General features: G+C 41.1%; 1 protein-coding gene across 1 annotated transcript in view; it reads left to right on the top strand.

Moving 5' to 3' along the window:
* Positions 1-21,744, top strand: part of LOC134000803 (nardilysin-like) — a 30,802-nt gene that overhangs the window by 6,356 nt on the left and 2,702 nt on the right. Inside the window, exons 9-29 of the mRNA XM_062440287.1 lie at positions 1,176-1,233; positions 1,881-1,954; positions 2,375-2,444; positions 2,723-2,800; positions 4,287-4,407; positions 6,079-6,137; positions 6,456-6,510; positions 6,637-6,741; positions 7,179-7,302; positions 7,681-7,767; positions 17,052-17,171; positions 17,301-17,352; positions 17,768-17,918; positions 19,033-19,160; positions 19,377-19,539; positions 19,752-19,783; positions 20,047-20,185; positions 20,295-20,342; positions 20,429-20,481; positions 21,193-21,276; positions 21,488-21,578. Of these exons, the coding sequence (XP_062296271.1) occupies positions 1,176-1,233; positions 1,881-1,954; positions 2,375-2,444; positions 2,723-2,800; positions 4,287-4,407; positions 6,079-6,137; positions 6,456-6,510; positions 6,637-6,741; positions 7,179-7,302; positions 7,681-7,767; positions 17,052-17,171; positions 17,301-17,352; positions 17,768-17,918; positions 19,033-19,160; positions 19,377-19,539; positions 19,752-19,783; positions 20,047-20,185; positions 20,295-20,342; positions 20,429-20,481; positions 21,193-21,276; positions 21,488-21,578 (1,892 nt within the window). The remainder of the gene's footprint in view (positions 1-1,175; positions 1,234-1,880; positions 1,955-2,374; positions 2,445-2,722; positions 2,801-4,286; positions 4,408-6,078; positions 6,138-6,455; positions 6,511-6,636; positions 6,742-7,178; positions 7,303-7,680; positions 7,768-17,051; positions 17,172-17,300; positions 17,353-17,767; positions 17,919-19,032; positions 19,161-19,376; positions 19,540-19,751; positions 19,784-20,046; positions 20,186-20,294; positions 20,343-20,428; positions 20,482-21,192; positions 21,277-21,487; positions 21,579-21,744) is intronic.

Here is a 21,744-nt window from a genome sequence, read left to right as displayed (position 1 = left end):
TAATTGGTGATAACAGCAAGTGATTTTAATAATCCTGATCCCAGAGTTTTGCTCAAATATGTTATGTGTATCCACCATTGACAGAAGCAAACTAACCTTAGCCAGCTGCTCTTTCAGAAATGCAGAGGAGCAACTCCTCCTCCTGTGACATTTTATTAAAGAATAAAGTCAATAACTGTCTTTTTTCCACCATGCTGTGAGCAATCACGATCCGATCTCATGCTGTGTGCAGGACAGGAGTGCTTTCACAAGCAAAGAAAGGAAGCTCAAAGAGGATTGGATTGTTATTTTCATTATTGATAAATTTAGATTATTTTCTTAATTAATTCATTTTTTTGCGTGGTTCATACAATATCAGTAAATTGTGAAAAATGTCCATCCCAAGTTCACAAAGCCCCTAGTTACTCTCTCTGTGTGTGTGTGTGTGTGTGTGTGTGTGTGTGTGTGTGTGTGTGTGTGTGTGTGTGTGTGTGTGTGTGTGTGTGTGTGTGTGTGTGTGTGTGTGTGTGTGTGTGTGTGTGTGTGTGTGTGTGTGTGTGTGTGTGTGTGTGTGTGTGTGTGTGTGTGTGTGTGTGTGTGTGTGTGTGTGTGTGTGTGTGTGTGTGTGTGTGTGTGTGTGTGTGTGTGTGTGTGTGTGTGTGTGTGTGTGTGTGTGTGTGTGTGTGTGTGTGTGTGTGTGTGTGTGTGTGTGTGTGTGTGTGTGTGTGTGTGTGTGTGTGTGTGTGTGTGTGTGTGTGTGTGTGTGTGTGTGTGTGTGTGTGTGTGTGTGTGTGTGTGTGTGTGTGTGTGTGTGTGTGTGTGTGTGTGTGTGTTGCATGGGGAAAATGGACTCTGCTGTTTACAATTAAACTACTTTAAAGAATTAAACCGAGTAAATATTTTCAACATTCATGCTCATTTGGTTAGAAAGACTGACAGTGCTGACTTTTTATCTATATGTTACAGTTAACCCCATAATCATACATGTGAATTCCACTATAATCTATAATAATTAAACAGTTGACAGACTGGGCCTGTAAGGGGTAACATTTTGGTTGAAACTTAAGTTTTGCTCAACACTGCAGTTGCCCCGGAACAAATATTCTCCCCACAGCCCATAATTCTGAGTTTCAGCCAGAATTATTGAGACACACTCTAGTTCTAATTTATCCTCCTTCACTCCGTCTGTCCTTTAGAGAAACTGGACACTCTGGAGGAGTGGGTGAGAGAGATCTTCAGCAAGGTGCCTAACAAGTGAGTATTGGAGAAGAGACACTCACTGTGGAGAGGTGTCGGTGTGTTATAGATTGAGTCTGAATATACTTTGAGATTGAGCTCAAATGTAAATGTCAAGCCTTCCTCCATCTCTTTCTGCTCTTTTTTTTTTTTACCTGACTTCATCTCAAGCTTTTCTTTCCCACCACCGCACACCTGAAAGGGATAATTTCTCCCTAAAGATAAGCTGAAGTAGTGTTTTCTTACAGATATCCACCTCTGTTTGCCTTATGAGTCATTGCGACAGCATTGACATGCCTATCACTGTTATCCACCAGGTTTTAATGATTTCATTTCAATTAAAGGATTTCATGCTCCTGTATGGGTGTAAAAAAATTCTACCATCTATGTGCTTATAAAATCTTATCAAGTGGATTTATTTTTATCAAGCGAAAATCAAGATTTTTAGAGTTATACCTAACAGCAACAAAATGCTATTTTTGTGAAATGTAAACAGTATGTGGAGATAGTCATCAGCAAACGTCTCTTACCAACCTTTCAACTATCTCTTCAGTGTAATTACAACAAAAATAATATTCTCTCTGTTGTATATGATTGTTTAATTGATGTTCATTAGTAAAAAACCATGACTGTTGCCTTTCAAAGTTCTGTTTTTATGTCTTCAGTGCTCTCCCCAAGCCAGATTTCTCTGATATGCCGGATCCCTTTGATACATCAGCTTTCAACAAGCTCTACAGAGGTATCCATCTTACTGTGCATCTCTGAATACTGAACACATCTGGGGTACTCTGAACAGTGGTTTCCAATCTGGGGGGTTGCAAAATAAATCACAGGGGATATGTGATGGCTTAAAAGGGTTGAAAAACAGGGGATAACATTCTATGTCAAATTTGGTTTGTATTGTCAGGCTTCTGAGTAAATTTTGCTTTTTTCTTATAAATTACTGAATACTTATGTCTCCTCAAGGCTCTAAAAAGTGTTCAAATAAGAAAATCAATGCTACCCTGTGGTTGAACTGCATATAACCTGTAAACATATGCAGACTGATAAGATGTAGCTTGGTATTGATGGTATTACTTCTTTTTTTTTTAAAGGTTAGGAGGAAATACAATCCAGCAGCAACAAGAACTCTAACATGTTTATGTTTTTGTGTTTGCAGTTGTTCCTGTCAGGAAAGTTCATGCTTTAAATATCACCTGGGCTCTTCCCCCTCAGGAAAAATACTACAGGTGAGCTACAGACAGTGCAATAGATAAAGAGCACATTGCACAAGGCACATTCATATAGATTTAGATGGTTCATTAAAGGCCACACTTTCCCCCCAACGGTAGAGAAATTGCATGAAATGTGTTTCTTTTTCTCTTTTATGCATTTCCCTGCTTCCTTTCTCCAGAGTGTCATCTTCATATAAACATAGAATTAAACCAGCCAAAAGATACTATGATTGTAGAGGGATTGCATCAATGTTTTTGTTTCTCCTTTTCATGTTCTTCCCTCCTGTTTTCAGAGTGAAGCCTCTCCACTACATCTCATGGCTTATTGGCCATGAAGGCACAGGAAGCATCCTCTCAGTGCTCAGGAGGAAGTGAGTGTTATTGCCTCTGTCTGTTTGTTTTTCTATTTCGAGGGTGCTTCAAAAACCCAATTAAAAGGTCTTCAATTTGCTTGGTATACATGAGCTTTTTGAAGCTCAGAGGGAGCCCAGAGTGTTTGAGCCCAATCTTCAAACTATACACTTTACCAGCCCACTTGGCAATGTGATTCATACATTCTCATCCCTGGATGTGGTTTTACAAGAGCATTTCAGCCTCTCGTTGATAAGTGGCAAAGTGATTCACCAAATCCTGTAATCCCACAATACCAAGAGCCTATCGAACAGTCCCTTTACCAACAACACCACTTTAAGCATTTGATCAAATATTCCTGTTTACTGTGTCTGCTATTTTCAGCTGTTGATAAATGACAGCAGTGAGATTTGAGTGTACTCAGTCTCAATTCCCATTTGAAACAAACTGCCGAGGCAGTAGAGTGGTTGTTTTTATTGAGTTCAGACAGTTTCAGCGTCAGAGGCTGGTTTTAAAATTGGGCCATTGTTTTCACCCTCACTGAAATTGGGGAATGGTCTGTCTGCACATCTGTCTGGGATGCTACCAATTGGCTGTCATGAACGTTAAGGGAGCATACCAGTGATTTTGCAGTGTACTAAAAAGTTATCTATCCAGATTACATCATTATTTAAAATGTTTAAATATCAGGTCAGATGTGTCGACCTTATTCTTTATTAGTTATTTTACTCTTCAGTTAACAGGTAATATATTAGCAAGCTAACATTAGGTGTGTCAGTTGGTTCAGTTAGTTATGCAGCGATAACTGTGCAGCTTGCATTTATTAGGTTTAAGTATTTAGTAACTAGTCTCCATATAAGAATTAGTTTGTGTGGTGCAACCTATTTTAATTTAGTGATGCAGATAATCTTTTTATCAAAAGATAAAAAAGTATACTATACATCACCACGTATCATTTGAAAAAGTATACTATACATCTTTTTTTTATCATGCTTGTTTTTCAGTTCAGTGCAGTATGTAAACTTTCAGGTATTTAAAATGTGCTTGATGTGATCCATCACATTGAACTTCATCTCTACTTGGGTGAAAATGCACTTAAGACTCTTCAAACCAACCTGAGTGTTTGAAGGGCATCAACACACAACAGACACGTCTTTTATTCAGATAAAAGCAGATACGATGTTCACCATGATGGATTACCTGACTCTAAAAAGTCTTCAAGTTGTTTTTCATTCTTAAATGAATGAAAAGCGATTGCCGCCTACAAGGACCGCATCTTATTTCTTCATTGTAGGATTTTTAAAGCTGAGCTGATTTTCCCAACAAGAGAACAAAAGCATTTTTTAAATTGTCTGCGATCAAGAAACATGAAGTGACACATTTTCTACTCACTACCCTCCTCATATTTCAACACTTAATGTGGTTTCTCTTTCTGAATCATCCAGCAGTCCTGTTTTTAAATCAATGTGAATTCATATTTCTCTGTGTGCGTGTATGTGATTGTAGGTGTTGGGCTCTGGCTTTGTTTGGTGGCAACAGTGAAACTGGCTTTGACCAAAACACCACATACTCCATCTTCTCCATCTCCATCACCCTCACTGATGAAGGTTTCCAAAACTTCTACCAGGTATCTTTTTTTCTTATTTTTTATATAGTAAAACACAGACTCAGACCTAAGCAGAGAAAAACCGTTAAAAACATTTAACAGTGTACCCATTCATGTCTAATTTATAGGTTATTATTAATATCGTTACTTGTGATGATAGAGAATCAATGTTTCATATTTTTGCTATAATCTGTTGCATGCATAGGAATTTGTAGGATGTAGATACTTGAATATTGACATACTTGAGTGTTTGTTCAGCAGAGACTGGTAGCATTGTAACTTACATGTACACAGGTAGGACCCAGCTGGCCTATTTGTCTGTTTTAAGTAATAAAACAGGTAATTTCAAGGAAGCAATCTGTGTCATCAGTTGCTATGACAACTCTTGTGTTGACCGGGGAGGCAGCTGAATATGATTCAACAGGAGGACTTTTTTTCTAATCCTAAGTACTTAATGGAAAATGTTTTAGTCAACAAACATGCATTGATAACTGCTGTATAAATGCTGCAGCGGCCTTGAGGATATAGTGTTTTGTAATCGAGAGCACTTCATCCCTCGCACCTCAATTCAGAGAAGATCAGCCTGGAGTTGTTTAGATCGGAAGGTGCTAATTTTCTGAAACACACTGCAGGGAACAAACTGCAGTCAAGTGCGCCACACAGTACTCATGATTTAATAGTTAAGAGTTGTTGTTTTTAAATGTACTCTATGAATAAATATACTTATAAAGAAAGTCTGGTAGGTGGAAGATGGTTGGTACAATATACTGTCAGTCTTGATAACAAAATTGCAGTGTGCTGCTGGATTATCACTGGCATGCTCTCTGTTGCACAGCTCCTCCTATTCAGCTCACAGCAAGTCACCACAATATGAAACTGGTGCAGGAAACACAACAAAAGAACTGTGCACTGCAAAAAAACAAACAAACAAACCATAGTGGAGGACAGAAAGGACTGCATTCAACACAACATACAGATAGAACCATCACATGGATTAAATAATATTAATATACACAAAATACCATAAATATAAAAGATAATACCTTAACTTGCCAAAGTTTTGCAATTCAAGAAAAACCTAAACATATTAAAATGTGACTAATAATTAAAAAGTAAACTTTTGTTAAAAACTGCTAAATATACCTTAAAGTACCACATTTTTACATTTGTGAGTTAAAATAACCTCAGGGAGCTGCTCCAAAGAGTTTTCTACACTCTGTTGTATGCACAGCAATTATGAAAGTCATACTTTGGCCTTTATTCTTTCTCTTACAAACACATTTGTCAGGACTGAGGATTCTTTTGTTCACAGTTAATGATTATTCCTCTTTATTCACAAAAGCAGAGGTGACATTTTCATTTACATGCTTGAATCTCTAAAAGGGAACGAATAAAGACACGCATTAGTGTCTCTTCAGTTTTTCTAATGAAAACACCTTTTCCAAATGAATTGTTGTAGCTTGGTATAATAACTGTAATCAAAGAATCGTAGTGAAAATGATTGGCTGCCTCTCTCTGACATCAGTGTAATTGTTATGGTTTATCAAAATCAACAATACATTTCAGATTAACTGTCATTTCTAGTAACAAAGAGGAATTTTACCAACAAATGAATGTGGTACAGACTCATTAAGGCTTAAGCATTTTCATGTTATAATGTCTAATCTCTGTGCCTCTGTGGGTTTTTCACAGGTGACTCACCTTGTGTTCCAGTACCTGAAGATGCTGCAGACACTCGGACCACAGAAAAGGCACTGTCACTCACACACATAGTCTCACAAAATGGCACAACAGACGCACATTAGCTATTAAAAAAAGCTTTTATGATCAAAAATAACCTTTATATTCTGTCTGCGTCGCTTTTTAGTACACAGTAAGATGGGAAGTAATAAATATGGTATTATACAGGATATGACAGGTTAATGTGTTTGTTTGTTTCGTCATTTATGTATTCATGGCTATATTGTTGTTTTTGTTATGTTCTATAATCTGTGTTGATGATGTGACATCTGAGCTTCTGTCTAGGACGAATAAAGGCAATAATTCTGTCTGTTTGTTCATGCATTCAGAATATATGAAGAGATTCAGAAGATTGAAACGAATGAGTTTCACTATCAGGAGCAGGTAAGAATCCATATATTCATTGCTCTGCTGTCTTAGATGCTTTTTTGGATAAAAAGTGACTGAATATTGTGTTTTTGGAGGTGAAGCTGGGTGGCTAAAAGCTGTTTTTGATTTCATCTTTCTCAGATTGACCCTATAGAGTACGTGGAGGACATTTGTGAGAACATGCAGCTTTTCCCTAAAGAAGACTTCCTCACAGGAGATCAGCTGATGTTTGAGTTTGATCCAGAAGTAAGTTCAGTCATTCAGGGTTCATAGGAGTGAACCAATTCAGGATCTTATTCTAAAATTTCCTTTTACAAGTATAAAAAGGGTGTTATTGAAATAGGTCACTCACTAGACGTTATTTCCTGCCTGATATGATTTATACACCTTAATAGAAGTTTCGTGTTGGAAATATATTTGTTAGAGTTGGTAAATCTCTGACTGGAGGATGTTATTGTGCATCGGAAATTTGAGTCTAATTGTGGCTTCGCATTTTCTGTGATGAAAGTATCTTCTGTTCAGATTTTATGCCTCTGATTGACGGCTAAAATCTTTCTCACATAAACAAGTAATTTAGAAACTCAGAAAACAACATTTACTTTCCTCACTTGATGAAAAGTTGACTTTATCCGCCTGTATGTGCTTGTGTGTGTCTGCCTGTGCGTGGTTGTGCCTGTGTGTAGGTGATCAGTGCAGCTCTGTCCCTCCTCATCCCTGAGAAGTCCAACCTGATGCTGTTGTCACCAGAACATGAGGGCCAGTGTCCCCTCAGGGAGAAGTGGTTTGGCACACAATACAGCATGGAGGGTGTGTTTCTGTGTGTGCTTGTTTTCAGTTTAACAGCTCCTTCCCACATTGTAGCCATTCAGTGAACACAATGTCTTTTTTTCCCCTCTTGTGCGGTGATATTCATCCTGATATAATGGAGGCAGCCAGCAGCATAAATGCCAGCATTTATCTCTGTCTTTTAGATGGCAAACTACAGTGTTTGAACAGCGTGTAGATAAAACATTTACAAAACCAATATTTAATTTACAATAAAATGAAGGGTTTAAGCCCCTCATTCAGGATATAAATCCAAACCACATCTCTTTTAGACCTTTGGCTTAAAATATATAACTTGAAATATTCATAACTGAATAGAAATGTAATTGTCTCTGTCCTTTTTTCCCCTTCTTAACACAGACATCCAGCAGGAGTGGATGGAGCGTTGGACAGGAAACCTGGAGCTGAACAGTGACCTCCACCTTCCTGCTGAGAACAAGTTCATTGGTTGGTGAATAAACTTTTAAAAAGTGGGTTGCTGTGGCCCAAAACTTCAGACAGTATCTGAAATCTGTCCAGTTAGATGATCATGAATGAGACAAGGTCCAGTAATTTGTACTTTTGCTCTCCATTCAACGAATACAGTAATCAGATATATTGACTTGACTTGGAGGAACAGTTGCCTTTTTGGCAGTTAGTCAGTGATCTAATGTAGATGCTCTACTTAATTGTCAACTTATCCTTTATGTCTTAAGCCCCATTCAGAAGGAATTCATTCCTCAAGGGGAGGTGGGGTGATTTCAGTATCATTGCACTGGTCAGTGATTTTAATCCCATCAGGAGCGCACGTATTTGTGATTTTTCACTTCCCAACACCCGGGTACCCCCATTACCATTTACCAACTATTTTATTAGTGAACTCACTGGTCCTCCCATAATTACGACTCCCTGTCTTTGCTGGTCTACCTCTGTATAGCTAAACCAATTTTATGTCTAATGAGCTACATGTAATTAAAGTGGCTATAATTGATATTTCTTTACAATAATGGCTCAAATGACAGTGTGTAATGTCAGAGGCGTCATAGTGATTAACCTACAGAGAATTATCACCCGACTCTGCAGCTACCCTCGGCTTTACGGAGCTTTATAGCAAGTTTCAGCTCATTTAGCTGTCTGGCTTAAAATTTACTGTTTTGGTCGACTCTCATTTCTCTTATAGTGTTGATTTTGGCTGCAGCAGGCAGCTGTTTCCAGCAAAAAAGCTCTAAAAACCTGCTCAGCACTAAACAGCAAACAGATACAGTTAGCAACTAGATGGTGAACACTGTCAAGTTATGTGCTGTTGAAGTGTGTATTTGTTGACCACAGCTCTGCCCAAACTTGAAAACGGCTGATCAACTGCTGAAGGACACGATGGACAACTCAATTCTGTTCAATCTTGAGTTTTTTATTTTGGGTCAGAAGGGGATGAATGGGGTGTAACAGAATAGGTTAATAACCTAGGATAAACAGAAAGACAAAGGCATTAATAGCAAATAATTTCAGTTCACACTTCTTAATATAAAGAATAAATGAATTAATAAATGTTAATGTTACTTGATAAATGAAATGAAATTAAACTTATTCAGATTAATTCAACTCAAATCATTTCAAAAAGGTTAACAATTAAAGCTACACCAAAGGTCACTATTAGAGTACTAGAAACAAAGCACGAGTACCAAAGTACTTCTATAAAACCATAATAAAGTTTCCAATTTACTCAACAAAAATAATCATTGCAACCACAAACACACAATCAAAGCATTTGGGAAGCATGGCCTCCAAACTTAAACATCTACTGTACTATACCAGTGGTGTCTTCAATGGTCGATCAGGAGCTGTGGCTGTGAGGTGTCTCCAGGAGCAGGCAAGAGAGCTGACTGAGCCAGCTCCAAACATTTCAGACCATGCTTCTTGTATGGGTGCGCAGGTGAATGTGCTCCCTCAGGCACTTCCTTCCTCTTACCTGGGGTTCCACCACTGATGTGGTTGCCCCCTGCAGGTTTGGAGTGTCTGGGATCTGAGACTGTGGCTCCTTTCTCAGTGAACCAGGTTTTGACACAACACCTCCCACTTGACATCCTGGTTGCTCAACCCAAGGAGGTCACACCAGCTCTGTGATGGATTCAGTTGCTCCATTGTTGCTGCTCTTCAACTGGAAGCAGGACGACTATCCGTCTGACATCTCTGTGAAGAACTGTTGCAGGTATTTTGGTTGATGGATTTCTCACCTTTTGAGTGGGCTTCACAGTTGAGACTGGGTAGCTGGGGAAGGTTCTGACATGCACATCCCTTACGATTCCTTTTTTGTCAGCATTGACATCAATGACTCTGGCAAGCCTGAACTGACCTCGCAGGGTGTTTTGGTCAGCGAGCCAGACAACATCTCCAACGGCCACGTTCCTGTGTGCTGTGTGCCACTTGGTCCTAACAAAGAGGTTTGGTCCTACTAATTGGCTCCATTTCCTCCAGAACCGATCAACTTCTGTTTGGATAGCTCTTAACCTCTTGTAGCTGTAGCCTTCAAAGTTAAAGGTCCCTGGGTCTCCACTGGGTCCAGCTCTTCCAAGCAGAAGTGAATTTGGGCTGATGTACTCTACACAGTCCTCCCGGCTCTGAGTCCTGGCATCAATAGGTCTTTCATTGGCGAGGTTGGAAGCCATATAAAGGAAGGTTTGAAACTCACCCCATGTGAAGACTCCATTACCTCCCAGATTGTGCAAAGCCCGCTTCACGGTGCGGACAGCAGCTTCAGCAGCTCCGTTCCGGTGAGGCGAATCTGCTGGATGGATTTTCCAGCTCCACTCTGTGCCATGTTTGGAGGCTTCATTTTCAAGCTTTGACTTTTCCAGCCCGTCCAGATACATGTAGAGCTCCTAGAGGGCAGGTCTGGCTCCGACAAAGTTTTTTCCAGGATCCGACCACAGTTTTCTTGAATGTCCTCTCAATGCTGTGAATCGTTGGTAAGCCAACAGGAAGCCTTCAGCTGACTGGTCACTGACAAGGTCAGTGTGCATAGCTCTGGACGCCATACAGCAGAAGACAACTCCCCACACTTTGAGCTTCACTTTTTTCCTCACCTCATAAGGTCCATATAAGTCCAATGTTGTGTACTCAAATGGATTGGCCGGTGTTATTCGCTCTGACGGAAGGTCGCTCATGATCTGCTGGCATCTTCTGGCCTTGGCTTTTCTGCATGCCACACAGTTGTCAACAATCTTTTGAGCTAGTTTCCGGCCTCTTACCACCCAGGCTTTCCTTCTCATCCGGAGGAGTGTGCCTGCGATTTCTTCATGGTTTGCTTTGTGAGCTTCTTGAGCTAGAAGAGTGGATACCCATGATGTGCAAGGCAAGATTGGTACTGCAGTTTTTTCATCATTAAAGATTTGGAATCTTCCTCCACAGAGTAAAAGTCCAGTGTTTTCATCTTTGACAACAGCAAGTCTGCTGAGAGTGGTGTCTGGAAAAGTTACCTCCTCTTGAGCTGCCAGGAAGAGATCCCTGAGTGCATCTTCACACTTGCTGACGGTAAGTGTTGCTTCTTTGGCTCTGGACTTGATTTGAGCTGAAGACGTTCTCACCCTCTTTGGTTCATCTATGCCTGAAGTTCTGGCCAGCACTTCCTTCCACTCTGTGGCAGCTCTCCACACCCAGGCGATGACTCTGGTTAGTTTAGTTAAACTGCTGAATTTGCTGATGTCAAGGATTTTTCCCACTGCAAAACCAGCAGGTGGTCTCCGGACTTGGATTTGGTGTTTATCTCCAATGGGGCTGCTTTGCAGGTCCTTGGTTTGGTCAGTTTTACCTTGAGCAGAATCTGGAGACGGTGGAATTGCAGTGGCAGATGGGACATTTTGGTTTCTCCTCACCTGTGCTCGGGTCAGTGCTTCTGTAAAACATTTCCTTTGGAGCTTGTTTATACCTTCTTTGGCATACGCAGCGACATCTTTGGCTGAGTTTGTCGGCCACTCATCCACAGGTCGTGTCAGAAACTCTGGTCCATTCTGCCACACAGAGTCCTCTTTGAGGTCTTCTGGGCTTCCTCCTCTTGTTATGATGTCTGCAATGTTTTGCTCACCTGGAATCCACCTCCAGTCCTCAACTGATGTGGACTTCTGGATCTCTCTCACTCTGTTTGCGAAAAAGGTCTGGTACCCATAACTGTCTCTCTGTATTGCTCCTAGCACGGTTTGGCTGTCCAGCAGATGGAGCCAACGTTCCACTTGCATCCGACTGTGCTTTTCGATGTATCTTCTGAGCCTTGCAGCAAAGACAGCACCACATACCTCAGCTTTCACTGGTTCTCCTTTTTGGTCAAGTGGTGTGAGCTTTGCTTTGGACTCAACAAGCCGGACCTGGACGCCTTGTTCAGTCTCCCATCTGAAGTACACAACAGCTCCATAGCTCTGGTCACTTCCATCAGAGAATGTTATTCCCCAGGGTCCTCCAATTCTTTTGACTGGTGTGAGGCTTCTGTGGAAGGTGATTTGGTTGAGCCGTGTGTATTCCTCAAACAGGTGGATAGCTTCTTCTCTAAGTCTTTCAGACAGAGGTTTGTCCCATGTGTCTCGTGTTAGAGTTTTGCCTCCAGCTTCCTGAAAAGCTCTTCTGACTAGAATGGCTCCCTTTTGTTTGGTAGGTGTTGCAAGGCCTATGGGGTCATACAGGCTAGCCACTTGGCTAAGAAGTTGTCTTCTAGTCAGTGGGTTTGGAGTTTTTACTCTTACCTCTTTCCCAAGAAGATTTTGGCTGATTCTCATCTTTTTTCTCTTTGAGAAGTTGATTGAAGTCATGAGATACAGTTTGTCAGATTCGACCAGGTACCCAACTCCAAGGGCTTTGTTGTCTCCTTCTCTCATTTGGTTGGGAAGAATGAAGACTTGATCCGACGTTTCTGGATGTTGTGATGCTTGTGTCTGCCTCCCACTTTGGCCTGACCGGACCCACGGCTTGAGGAAGAATCCACCTGCTTTCAGGACTTCTTCGACTGTTTTGGTGGTTTTGTCTAGCTTGTCCAGGTCATTATGAGATGTCAGGATGTCATCCACATAGGCATCCTCTTCAATGATCCTACGCTCCTCCTCCAGGTGAGTGAACATAGGCAGTTTTGCCGTCTCTCTCATGGCCAGTTGTGCGATGCACCCTGCTGGTCGATCACCAATGTTGACTCTGGTGATGGCATATTCCTCAATTTCTCCATCTTCACTGTCTCTCCAGAGAAATCTGTGGAGGTGCATCTCCAGATCTTCAAGCCACACAGAATTGTACATTTTCTTGATGTCACCTAGAGCAGCATGGACTCCTCTTCTGAACCTTAATAACACTGCTCGGATGGGATTGAGAACATCAGGCCCTTTCAGGAGGAGGTCGTTCATGCTGAGCCCTCTAAAATTCTGGCTGCTGTTCCATACCAGTCTCACAGGTGTTGTAATGGAGTGTGGGTTTGGCGCCACCAAGTGGCTGACATACCATACTGGGCCTTTCCAGTCAGCGATGGTTTCCTTGGGGAGTTTCTTTGCTGCTCTCCTCTCCACCATCTCATGGATTTGAGTTGTGTATGCCACCCGCCACTCTGGTTCTTTCTTGAGCTGTCTCTCTGTCCGTAGAAAGGTGGCCTCCACTCCATTCCTGTTATTGGGCAGGGAACTTGGATCCTCAATCCAGGGGTATTTTGTGTCCCAGTGAGCCTCCTGACTGTGTGCATCTTTTTTCACATAGGTAAGGCCTCGTCTGATGATCTCCAGTTCTTTCTCCTCGCTCAGAGTCATGTCTTTACCTCCCGGTTGACAGTTACCACATCTGCATCCTCCACACATGGGTTCACAGGCTGCTCCAATGCTGTCCCATTTCCACCAGTCTAAGAACTCTCTGCCAGCTGTGGTTTCAGCCTTGATCTCGTGTATCTCAGCAATTTCTTGATACTTCACTGCTGTGGTCCTCATCGATCGTGCAAAGTGAGTCTCAGAGTTGTGTAGGGCCATGTCCACGACTTCAAAGAGGTCTGGATGCGCTCCGCCGACGGTCTTTCCTAAAGGGCTCTCCCAAAGGACGAGATCTCCTACTACCTTTACTCTTTGTGGGGCGAGTCTTCCTTCACGGTGGCTGATGAGAAGCTCGACGTGCTCTGGTCTGTGGAGGTCTTCCAGGCTGGTGTCGGGGAAAAACTTCTTGAGTTGTTGCGGTTTGATGACTCTGTGCACTCGAAACTTGCAATTTCATCCAAGCCATAACAGATCAGCTCATGAGCTCTCTCCGTGCCTCTGGGTGTCTTGACTCTTACCTTGAGTAGGTATCTTTTGGTCTTTACCTTCATGGCCATGCCTCCGACTCCATGGACAACCAGTACGATTCTTTCACTTCGTAGTTTCAGTCTTCTGGCAGCTCTGAGTGATGTAGTTGGTGTCTGATGCTAAGTCAATGAGTGTTCCAATCTTCTGCCCCGCATTGGTGGTTACCTCAAGGAGCATAAGAATAACTGGTAACTCACATGTGTTTGAGTCCATCACTCCAGGTAGGTTTTTTCCAGTGCAGTGTGATTTTGCAGCCATGTTGGTGAAAGCTTTCCTGAATTTTTCTGCCATGTCTGGGCGGAGCTCAGATATTAATTTCTCTTGTTCCTCTATGAGGGTTTGCCTTCTGGTGCTGGGTTTTCCCACTTTCTCAGATTTCTTTCCCCTTGAATCCTCCTTTCAGGCAGAGAAAGAAATGGTGGTCTCTCTTGCAGTCTCTGTTCCTGCACAGGTAAGTGTCTGTACATTCCTCGTCCTCTTCATGACACATGAGGCATCTTCTGCATGCTCCTAGCTTTTCAACGGCGTTTAGCTTTTCACCAGGCTTTAATTCTTTGAACCGCTTGCAAAAGAAAATCTTCTCTCTGTGCCTTTCGTCTCCACAGACAACACATCCTCCTCTTCTTGTGGACTTTGTGGAGGCAAACCTCTTCTCCGGGTAGGTAGGTTTCTTCTCCGGTCTCTCACCTACACCCAGTTGGTCTAGTTTCTCTAGAATGTCCTCCTGAGTCTTTAAGAATGTGAGGAGGCTATCGAAGTGATTGTCAGGTGTGACTCCGTTTCTTGGATTGACCATGAATGTCAGCCAGTCCCTCTTCATATTGTCAGGCAGTTTGCTCTCTATGGATCTGATCACCAGGGGATTATTGATGGCTCCAGCACTTTCAAGCTCGGTGAGGTCATTCAGGGCCTTTTCCACAGCTTGAATTAGGTCAATTACCTTCCTCGGCTGGTACGACTTCAAGGGAGGGATCCTCTCCAGGTCCTCGATTATTTCCAAGGCAATTGCTGACTTGTTTCCGTACCTGTTTTGAAGCACTCTGAATATGTCTTCAGCAGTGTTGTATGTAGACAGCCGCAGGTCTCTGCATATCCTCTCGTCCACACTGTCAAGGAGTTGGAACTTCTTTACCTCCACTGAGCCAGTCGGTTCTCCCTGCTTTTGCAGGCTTTCCCAGTCCTTCCTCCATCTGTGGAAATTCCTCTTGAACCCAGTGAATTTCGGTAGACTGGTTGGCTTTATTCTCACCACTGCTTGTGGAACCGGCTGTGGAACTGCCATCAGTTGGGGCTCTGATCCTCTTCTTCTCTCTTCTGCAATTCTTTGTGCGGTGAGGAATTCTGCTCTCCTGGCCTCAAGGTTGCTGCGGAATGTTCTCAGGTCTTTCAATCTGCCTTTCGGGTCTGCTGTCTGATCATGTGGAATCCATTTTTCCCAGTCTTTCAGGCTCGCTACTGCCTCATGGATTAGCCTCTCTGCTTCTCTCCGCTGCATTTCGTAGCCGTCTCTATTGATAGCAGCGATGGGGTTTGCTTGGGCTCTGTCATAGGCTCTTTCCGCTTCTCCAATTGCAGAGTGAACCTCCTCCTTACCGTATCTTGGCCAGAGGTTGGATTGGACCGCTTCACGGATGTCCCCCAGCCTCGCGTCGCACTCTTCTATTGTCCTTTCAAGCTCAGCCTGCTGGTGCATGTCGAGCTTGACCTCTTCATCCTTCTCAGTTCCTGCTTCAGCATCTGCCAGTAGACCAGCCCTGTAGTCATCATTTGCATCGCTGACACATCTTGCCAGGGAGCTGAGCTTGTAGAACTCCTCTTGTAGATCATGTTTGACCAGGCCATCTGCAGCTTTGCTCAGGTAGTTTGCCTGTTTGGTGAAGGCACTTTTAGCTGAGGTCCTCTCTTGCTTCAGTTGCTTGACTGACTTGCCAAGAGCCTTCTCCGCCATGGTGGAGAATTTCCAGTCCTTCGCGTCGACAGCTTGGCTTCAGGCCTTTAATCCTTGTCCTCACTGTCTACGGTGATTATTAACTGTCAAGTTATGTGCTGTTGAAGTGTGTATTTGTTGACCACAGCTCTGCCCAAACTTGAAAATGGCTGATCAACTGCTGAAGGACACGATGGACAACTCAATTCTGTTCAATCTTGAGTTTTTTATTTTGGGTCAGAAGGGGATGAATGGGGTGTAACAAAATAGGTTAATAACCTAGGATAAACAGAAAGACAAAGGCATTAATAGCAAATAATTTCAGTTCACACTTCTTAATATAAAGAATAAATGAATTAATAAATGTTAATGTTACTTGATAAATGAAATTAAATTAAACTTATTCAGATTAATTCAACTCAAATCATTTCAAAAAGGTTAACAATTAAAGTAACAAGCTACACCAAAGGTCACTATTAGAGTACTAGAAACAAAGCACGAGTACCAAAGTACTTCTATAAAACCATAATAAAGTTTCCAATTTACTCAACAAAAATAATCATTGCAACCACAAACACACAATCAAAGCATTTGGGAAGCATGGCCTCCAAACTTAAACATCAACTGTACTATACCAGTGGTGTCTTCAATGGCCGATCAGGAGCAGGCAAGAGAGCTGACCTAGCCAGCTCCAAACATTTCAGACCATGCTTCCTGTATGGGTGCGCAGGTGAATGTGCTCCCTCAGGCACTTCCTTCCTCTTACCTGGGGTTCCACCACTGATGTGGTTGCCCCCTGCAGGTTTGGAGTGTCTGGGATCTGAGACTGTGGCTCCTTTCTCAGTGAACCAGGTTTTGACACACAAACACAGAGGAGCATTTAGCAGCTAAAGAGGCAGACATTTCCCTCAGGAGTTGAAAGAGCTTAAAACTGAACTAAAGGAGAGTGAATAGTGGACTTAAATTCACCAGATGAACAGAAACACAGAATTATTAAGTTCAACATATCGACTTAGAAGGTGATGATATTTTCAGTGTTGTGTTCACAACTTGTTTCCACTGCCCCCAAGCGGCCAATCAGTTAAAGCAGCTTTAACACTTGCAGGCGGGGTCAGTCATATCTATATGACACCTCCAATTATTTTGTGTTTATTGGGCTAATTAGGGTACATCAATTAAGTGTGAGGATTTTTAATATTATCTATTAGGATAGATGTATAAAATAAATAAGTAAATAAGTATCTCTGCAATTCTCACCATACTTTCAGGGCTGGTGCATTTTGGCACTGTGGTTGTCTATATATTTTGGAAGGCAACAGAACAGTATGGCCAATTTTTAAAAAATGTTGAAACTATGCGGCTTCACTTATTGTCACAAGAGTCATTTTTTTCTTTCTTTCTATGTGTTGACAAGTGGTTGCATTTTTATCCCAAACGGGGTTTGCTGTACTGAATTGTTAAAATTCACACATTATTTATGAGATTGGACCAAGTGGAATGATAATGTTTTATTGTTTATGTGCATTTTTGCTCAGCCACTGACTTCACCCTGAAGCCCTCTGACTGCCCAGACACAGACTTTCCTGTCCGGATAGCCGAAAGCGACAGGGGCTGCCTGTGGTACAAGAAGGACGACAAATTCAAAATCCCAAAAGGTGTGTGTGCCTGCGTGAGACAGTGTGTGCTTTTACTGTGTGCATCACTGAGCATGCAAGATGTTTGCAGAAGGACATTAAATAACATTAGGGAGATGCTGACACCATTTATCCTTTCTCCTGCTGCAGCCTACATCAGATTCCACATAATCTCCCCTGTAATCCAGCAATCTGCTACAAAGTGAGTTCAGACTAATATATCACCTTGAGAATAGTGTTTGTTTTCCTGTTGTAACATTCATTAACATTTCTTACTTTTCTGCCGTCCCTCATTCTTTTTTTCTGCTTTGTGGTTTCTCCTCCCCTTCACCATGTTCCCTGTTTCCCTCTTTTTCATCATTCCCCTGTCCTTCCTCTATCCTCTACTCTTCACTGTTGATCTTGTTTATCACTTTCTCCTGTTTTTGTTTCTTGTATTTTTCTTTTGTTCCTTCCTGTCTTTCACCTTCTCTCTCATTTCCTCCATCTCTCCATTACTTCACTTTGTTTACTTTCCTGTTTTATGTTTTCCTTCTCATTTTTCTCACCTTCCTTCCTTTCTTCCACCTCTTTTATATCTCTCTTTATCCTTCCTCCTCTCCTCCCTCTGTTCCCAGTGTGGTCTTGTTTGACCTGCTGGTCAATATCCTGTGCCACTACCTGGCAGAACCGGCCTATGAAGCTGAAGTGGCCCAGCTTGAGTACAAACTGGTGGCCGGTGAGCATGGCCTTGTCATCAAGGTTAAAGGATTTAACCACAAGCTACCTGTGAGTAAATGCATCTGATGGATAACACACCATACAGATATGGATACATAAGCACACATATATCTACACAAACAATACAGGATCTTTCTGGCAATGTATGGCTCACAAACTAAGCATACATTATTTCAAAACGTGCAATCAGAGAAATCCATACTGTATGTGAAAGTTTGTGTTTTCTTTTTTGTCATTTCATCACTCTGACTTTTACGTTAACTGTTGCCTATATTAGAATAGCAATATGAAATATCAAGCCAACAAGGAGACATTATATTGAGAAGACTGAACATAACAGAAATGAGGCAATAAAGTGACACATTTAAAATCCTTTTTAACTGATTAAAAGTTATTAAATTACTTTCCTTTAAATCTACTCTATAACATTATATGTCTCTTTATTGTCATAATTTCTTTGAGAACCATTGATCACATTTTTTTACGGTGTATATATAACAGTTTGATATAGCTTTATAAAAAATAATACTGACCATAAAACTCTATGCATGTTTGCCAACCAATAGCTTTGTTATTGGTTATTGAATCATTTGTTAATGCTCTTCAAGTAAAAATGGATTCTGAGAAAAAGACAAGTTATTAAATGTGACACAAGTCTGTACAAGAAGCATTTGTCATTATTAAAGCCAGAAGTGACAACTTACAAACAGTATATGTTTCTAATAAGTGTGGCTTATTAAAAAGTATTTCCCACTGTATACACTGTGTATTCTTTTAGTATTTCACCTTTAAAGGACATTTAAAGTCATCTAGTGGTAAAATTATTATTTATTATGATCATCATTATTATTATTGCAAGAGTTAGTGGAATATTTGAAAGCATCACTGAATCAGTTTTTGCAAGATTATTTTTCTACAAACAAACAAAAACCTTTTAAGATAATTAGGATGATGCCATAATCACATTTTTAAAAAACAACACATAGAAACTTTAACGGCTAATCTTAGTAAAATTGCTTTCATACTGTATATGCATGGTCACATATGCAGTGTTGACACACATATACCCATGTTGGGGTTTTTTTTGTTCATTTTTTAGATACAGAATAATGATGATTCTCCATCTCTTCTGCTTTTCTTTCCCTCTCACTTCTCTCTGTAGCTGTTGTTCAACCTGATCATTGACCACCTGGCTGATTTTTCTGTCTCGCCTGATGTCTTCAGCATGTTCGCAGAGCAGCTCAAAAAAACCTACTTCAACATCCTCATTAAACCCGAGAAGCTCGGCAAGTCAGTTGTTTACCTTCTATCCTTTTTTCCCCCTAGATAATATCGTCTTGCCACCAAAGTTATCTCCAAGTCTATGATGCCTTCTAGTGGTGAAATGTGTGACAGCCCTAAATAGAAAATCCTCCTGCTTTTGTTGTCCTATTTTCCTCTCTCTCTTCCTCTCTCTCTCTCTTTTACTCCTCCTCCTCTGCCTCTCGTCCTTCCTCTCTCTCTCAGGGACGTGCGCTTGTTAATCTTGGAGCACTCTCGCTGGTCCATGGTGGAGAAGTATCAGGCTCTGACAGCCGGTCTGACCAGTGATGAGCTGATGCAGTTCATCCAGAGCTTCAGGGCTCAACTGTACGCAGAAGGACTGGTGCAGGGCAACTTCACCAGCTCTGTGAGTGGATGGCAGTCAGTAAAAGGACATCTAGATTGATTAACCATGAAATTAAATTAGCTAATTAGTTTATGTTCATGTCTGCACTTGCATCAATTGATTCTGAGTGTTCTTGACATTGTCCTTGTGTTTTTTTTTCATTCCCTTTCCTCACTCTCTTTCTTTATTATTTTGAACCTGTGCATAATCTATTTATTGTATTTCCTCCACAGGAGTCACTGGAGTTTCTGCGATATGTCACAGAGTAAGTCAGCCATTACTCTGAATGCACTCCCTAATGAGAATACCAATACAATACCACTATACAATCAAATGTATTCATTAGCTGGCATACACTGTAATTTGCATTAGCTTCAGTTGTTGAATCCATAATTCGCCTCCACTTTGTTTTTGTTTTTTTTAATCTCCCCTTATTCTTCCTTTCTTCTGTCCCTCCTCAATTCTATCCCCCTCTTCTCCCAACCTCCCTTTATCACCCTTTTCTCCTCCTTTCATCTCCTCTGGCAGCAAGTTGAAGTTCTCCAAGCTGCCAGTGGAGGTGCCAGTGATGTTCAGAGTGGTGGAGCTTCCTCTGAAGCATCACATCTGTAAAGTCAAATCACTCAGTAAGGGAGATGCCAACTCTGAGGTCACTGTTTACTACCAGGTACACACATAATCACATGTCTACAGTCCTTTAATGTCATTTAACATCCTTTGTTTTTAAAGGAACACTATTTCACTCCTGTTTTTCTTTCTTTACACGTTTTATCTAGTCTGGTCCCAAGGCCTTAAAGGAACACACACTGATGGAACTATTGGTGGTGAGTACTGAAATGTTCATTTCTCCATTTATTCTATCTATCCACCTGATTATCCCTCCATCTTTGACTGAGCTGTTGTCTTTCAGATGCACATGGAGGAACCCTGTTTTGACTTCCTTCGGACCAAAGAGACTTTGGGGTGGGTGTCTAATTATGCATCTGTGAAATTGTTGTTGTTTTTTTACTGTTGTTTGACAAAATACAATTTGAATCAGGTTTCCTTTAAACTTAAAAAAACACCCTAAAACTCATCTTTTCAAACTTGCTTTCACCTAGAAACAATATTTTACCTCACCAATATTATTAATTGTAATTTATTTACAGTAAATGTTTTTTTTAAATCATTTTTGCTATGTTTTAAATGTTCTTGTTTCTTTCACCATATGTGAATTTTGCATATATTGTGAATCCTAGTGTATTTTTCTGCATAATATATTTACATAATTGATCAAGTCCCACTAAATCTGATACATCCTGGCATTTGATTCTTGCTTCTCAAAATGCCAACTTTACCAACTCTGTAAAAACGTTGTTTCTACTTTATTTGACTTTTTTAATTAGTTTTGCAAATTCCACTTAGGTTTTCTTTTATACAAAAACTGAAACGTGATTGGGTATAAAAAGATGTGTATGCAAATGTGCTTGCTGTCTCTGCCATATGTCACTGTTTTTTAATATGGGTTTTTATTTTGCTTTCCAGAAGAATTAACTGATCTTGTTTGGAGACTGAAGGAGTTTCCTTGTGCATGTCTAAAATTTGAAAGCTAACAATGTTTATAAGCTTGCCCCAGCGACATTAGAACATTGCTTTTTGCATTTATCCACAATTTATATAAAATCTATCCTGCAGGTACCATGTCTACCCCACTTGCAGAAACACCTCAGGTGTTCTTGGCTTTTCTGTCACCGTGGAAACACAAGCCACCAAGTTCAAGTGAGTCTGCAACACAATCGTAACTTTTCATCTGTTCCAAAGCAAGATATGATTTATCTTAACCGCTTTCCCAAAACCAAGGTATAATTTATCTATGTGGCCCCACAAAGAGAAACCAGTGGAACTGATAAATGAGGAAAAGAGTCAAACAGCCTGTAGCCCATATATAATATACAGTATCTCTTACCTCTCATGAACTTATTTCTTTCAGTACCGAGCTGGTGGAGTTAAAGATTGAAGAGTTCTTGGCTTCATTCGGGGAGACACTCAATGAGCTGACAGAGGAAGCCTTTAATACTCAGGTGTGTGTGTGTGTGTGTGTGTGTGTGTGTGTGTGTGTGTGTGTGTGTGTGTGTGTGTGTGTGTGTGTGTGTGTGTGTGTGTGTGTGTGTGTGTGTGTGTGTGTGTGTGTGTGTGTGTGTGTGTGTGTGTGTGTGTGTGTGATTTTGTGCATTTGTGTGCTTGTGA

The sequence above is a fragment of the Scomber scombrus genome, chromosome 19, assembly GCF_963691925.1.
Source record: "Scomber scombrus chromosome 19, fScoSco1.1, whole genome shotgun sequence".
Lineage (NCBI taxonomy): Eukaryota > Metazoa > Chordata > Actinopteri > Scombriformes > Scombridae > Scomber > Scomber scombrus.
Note: the sequence above shows the minus strand (reverse complement) of the source record. Positions and strands in the feature narration are given on the sequence as shown.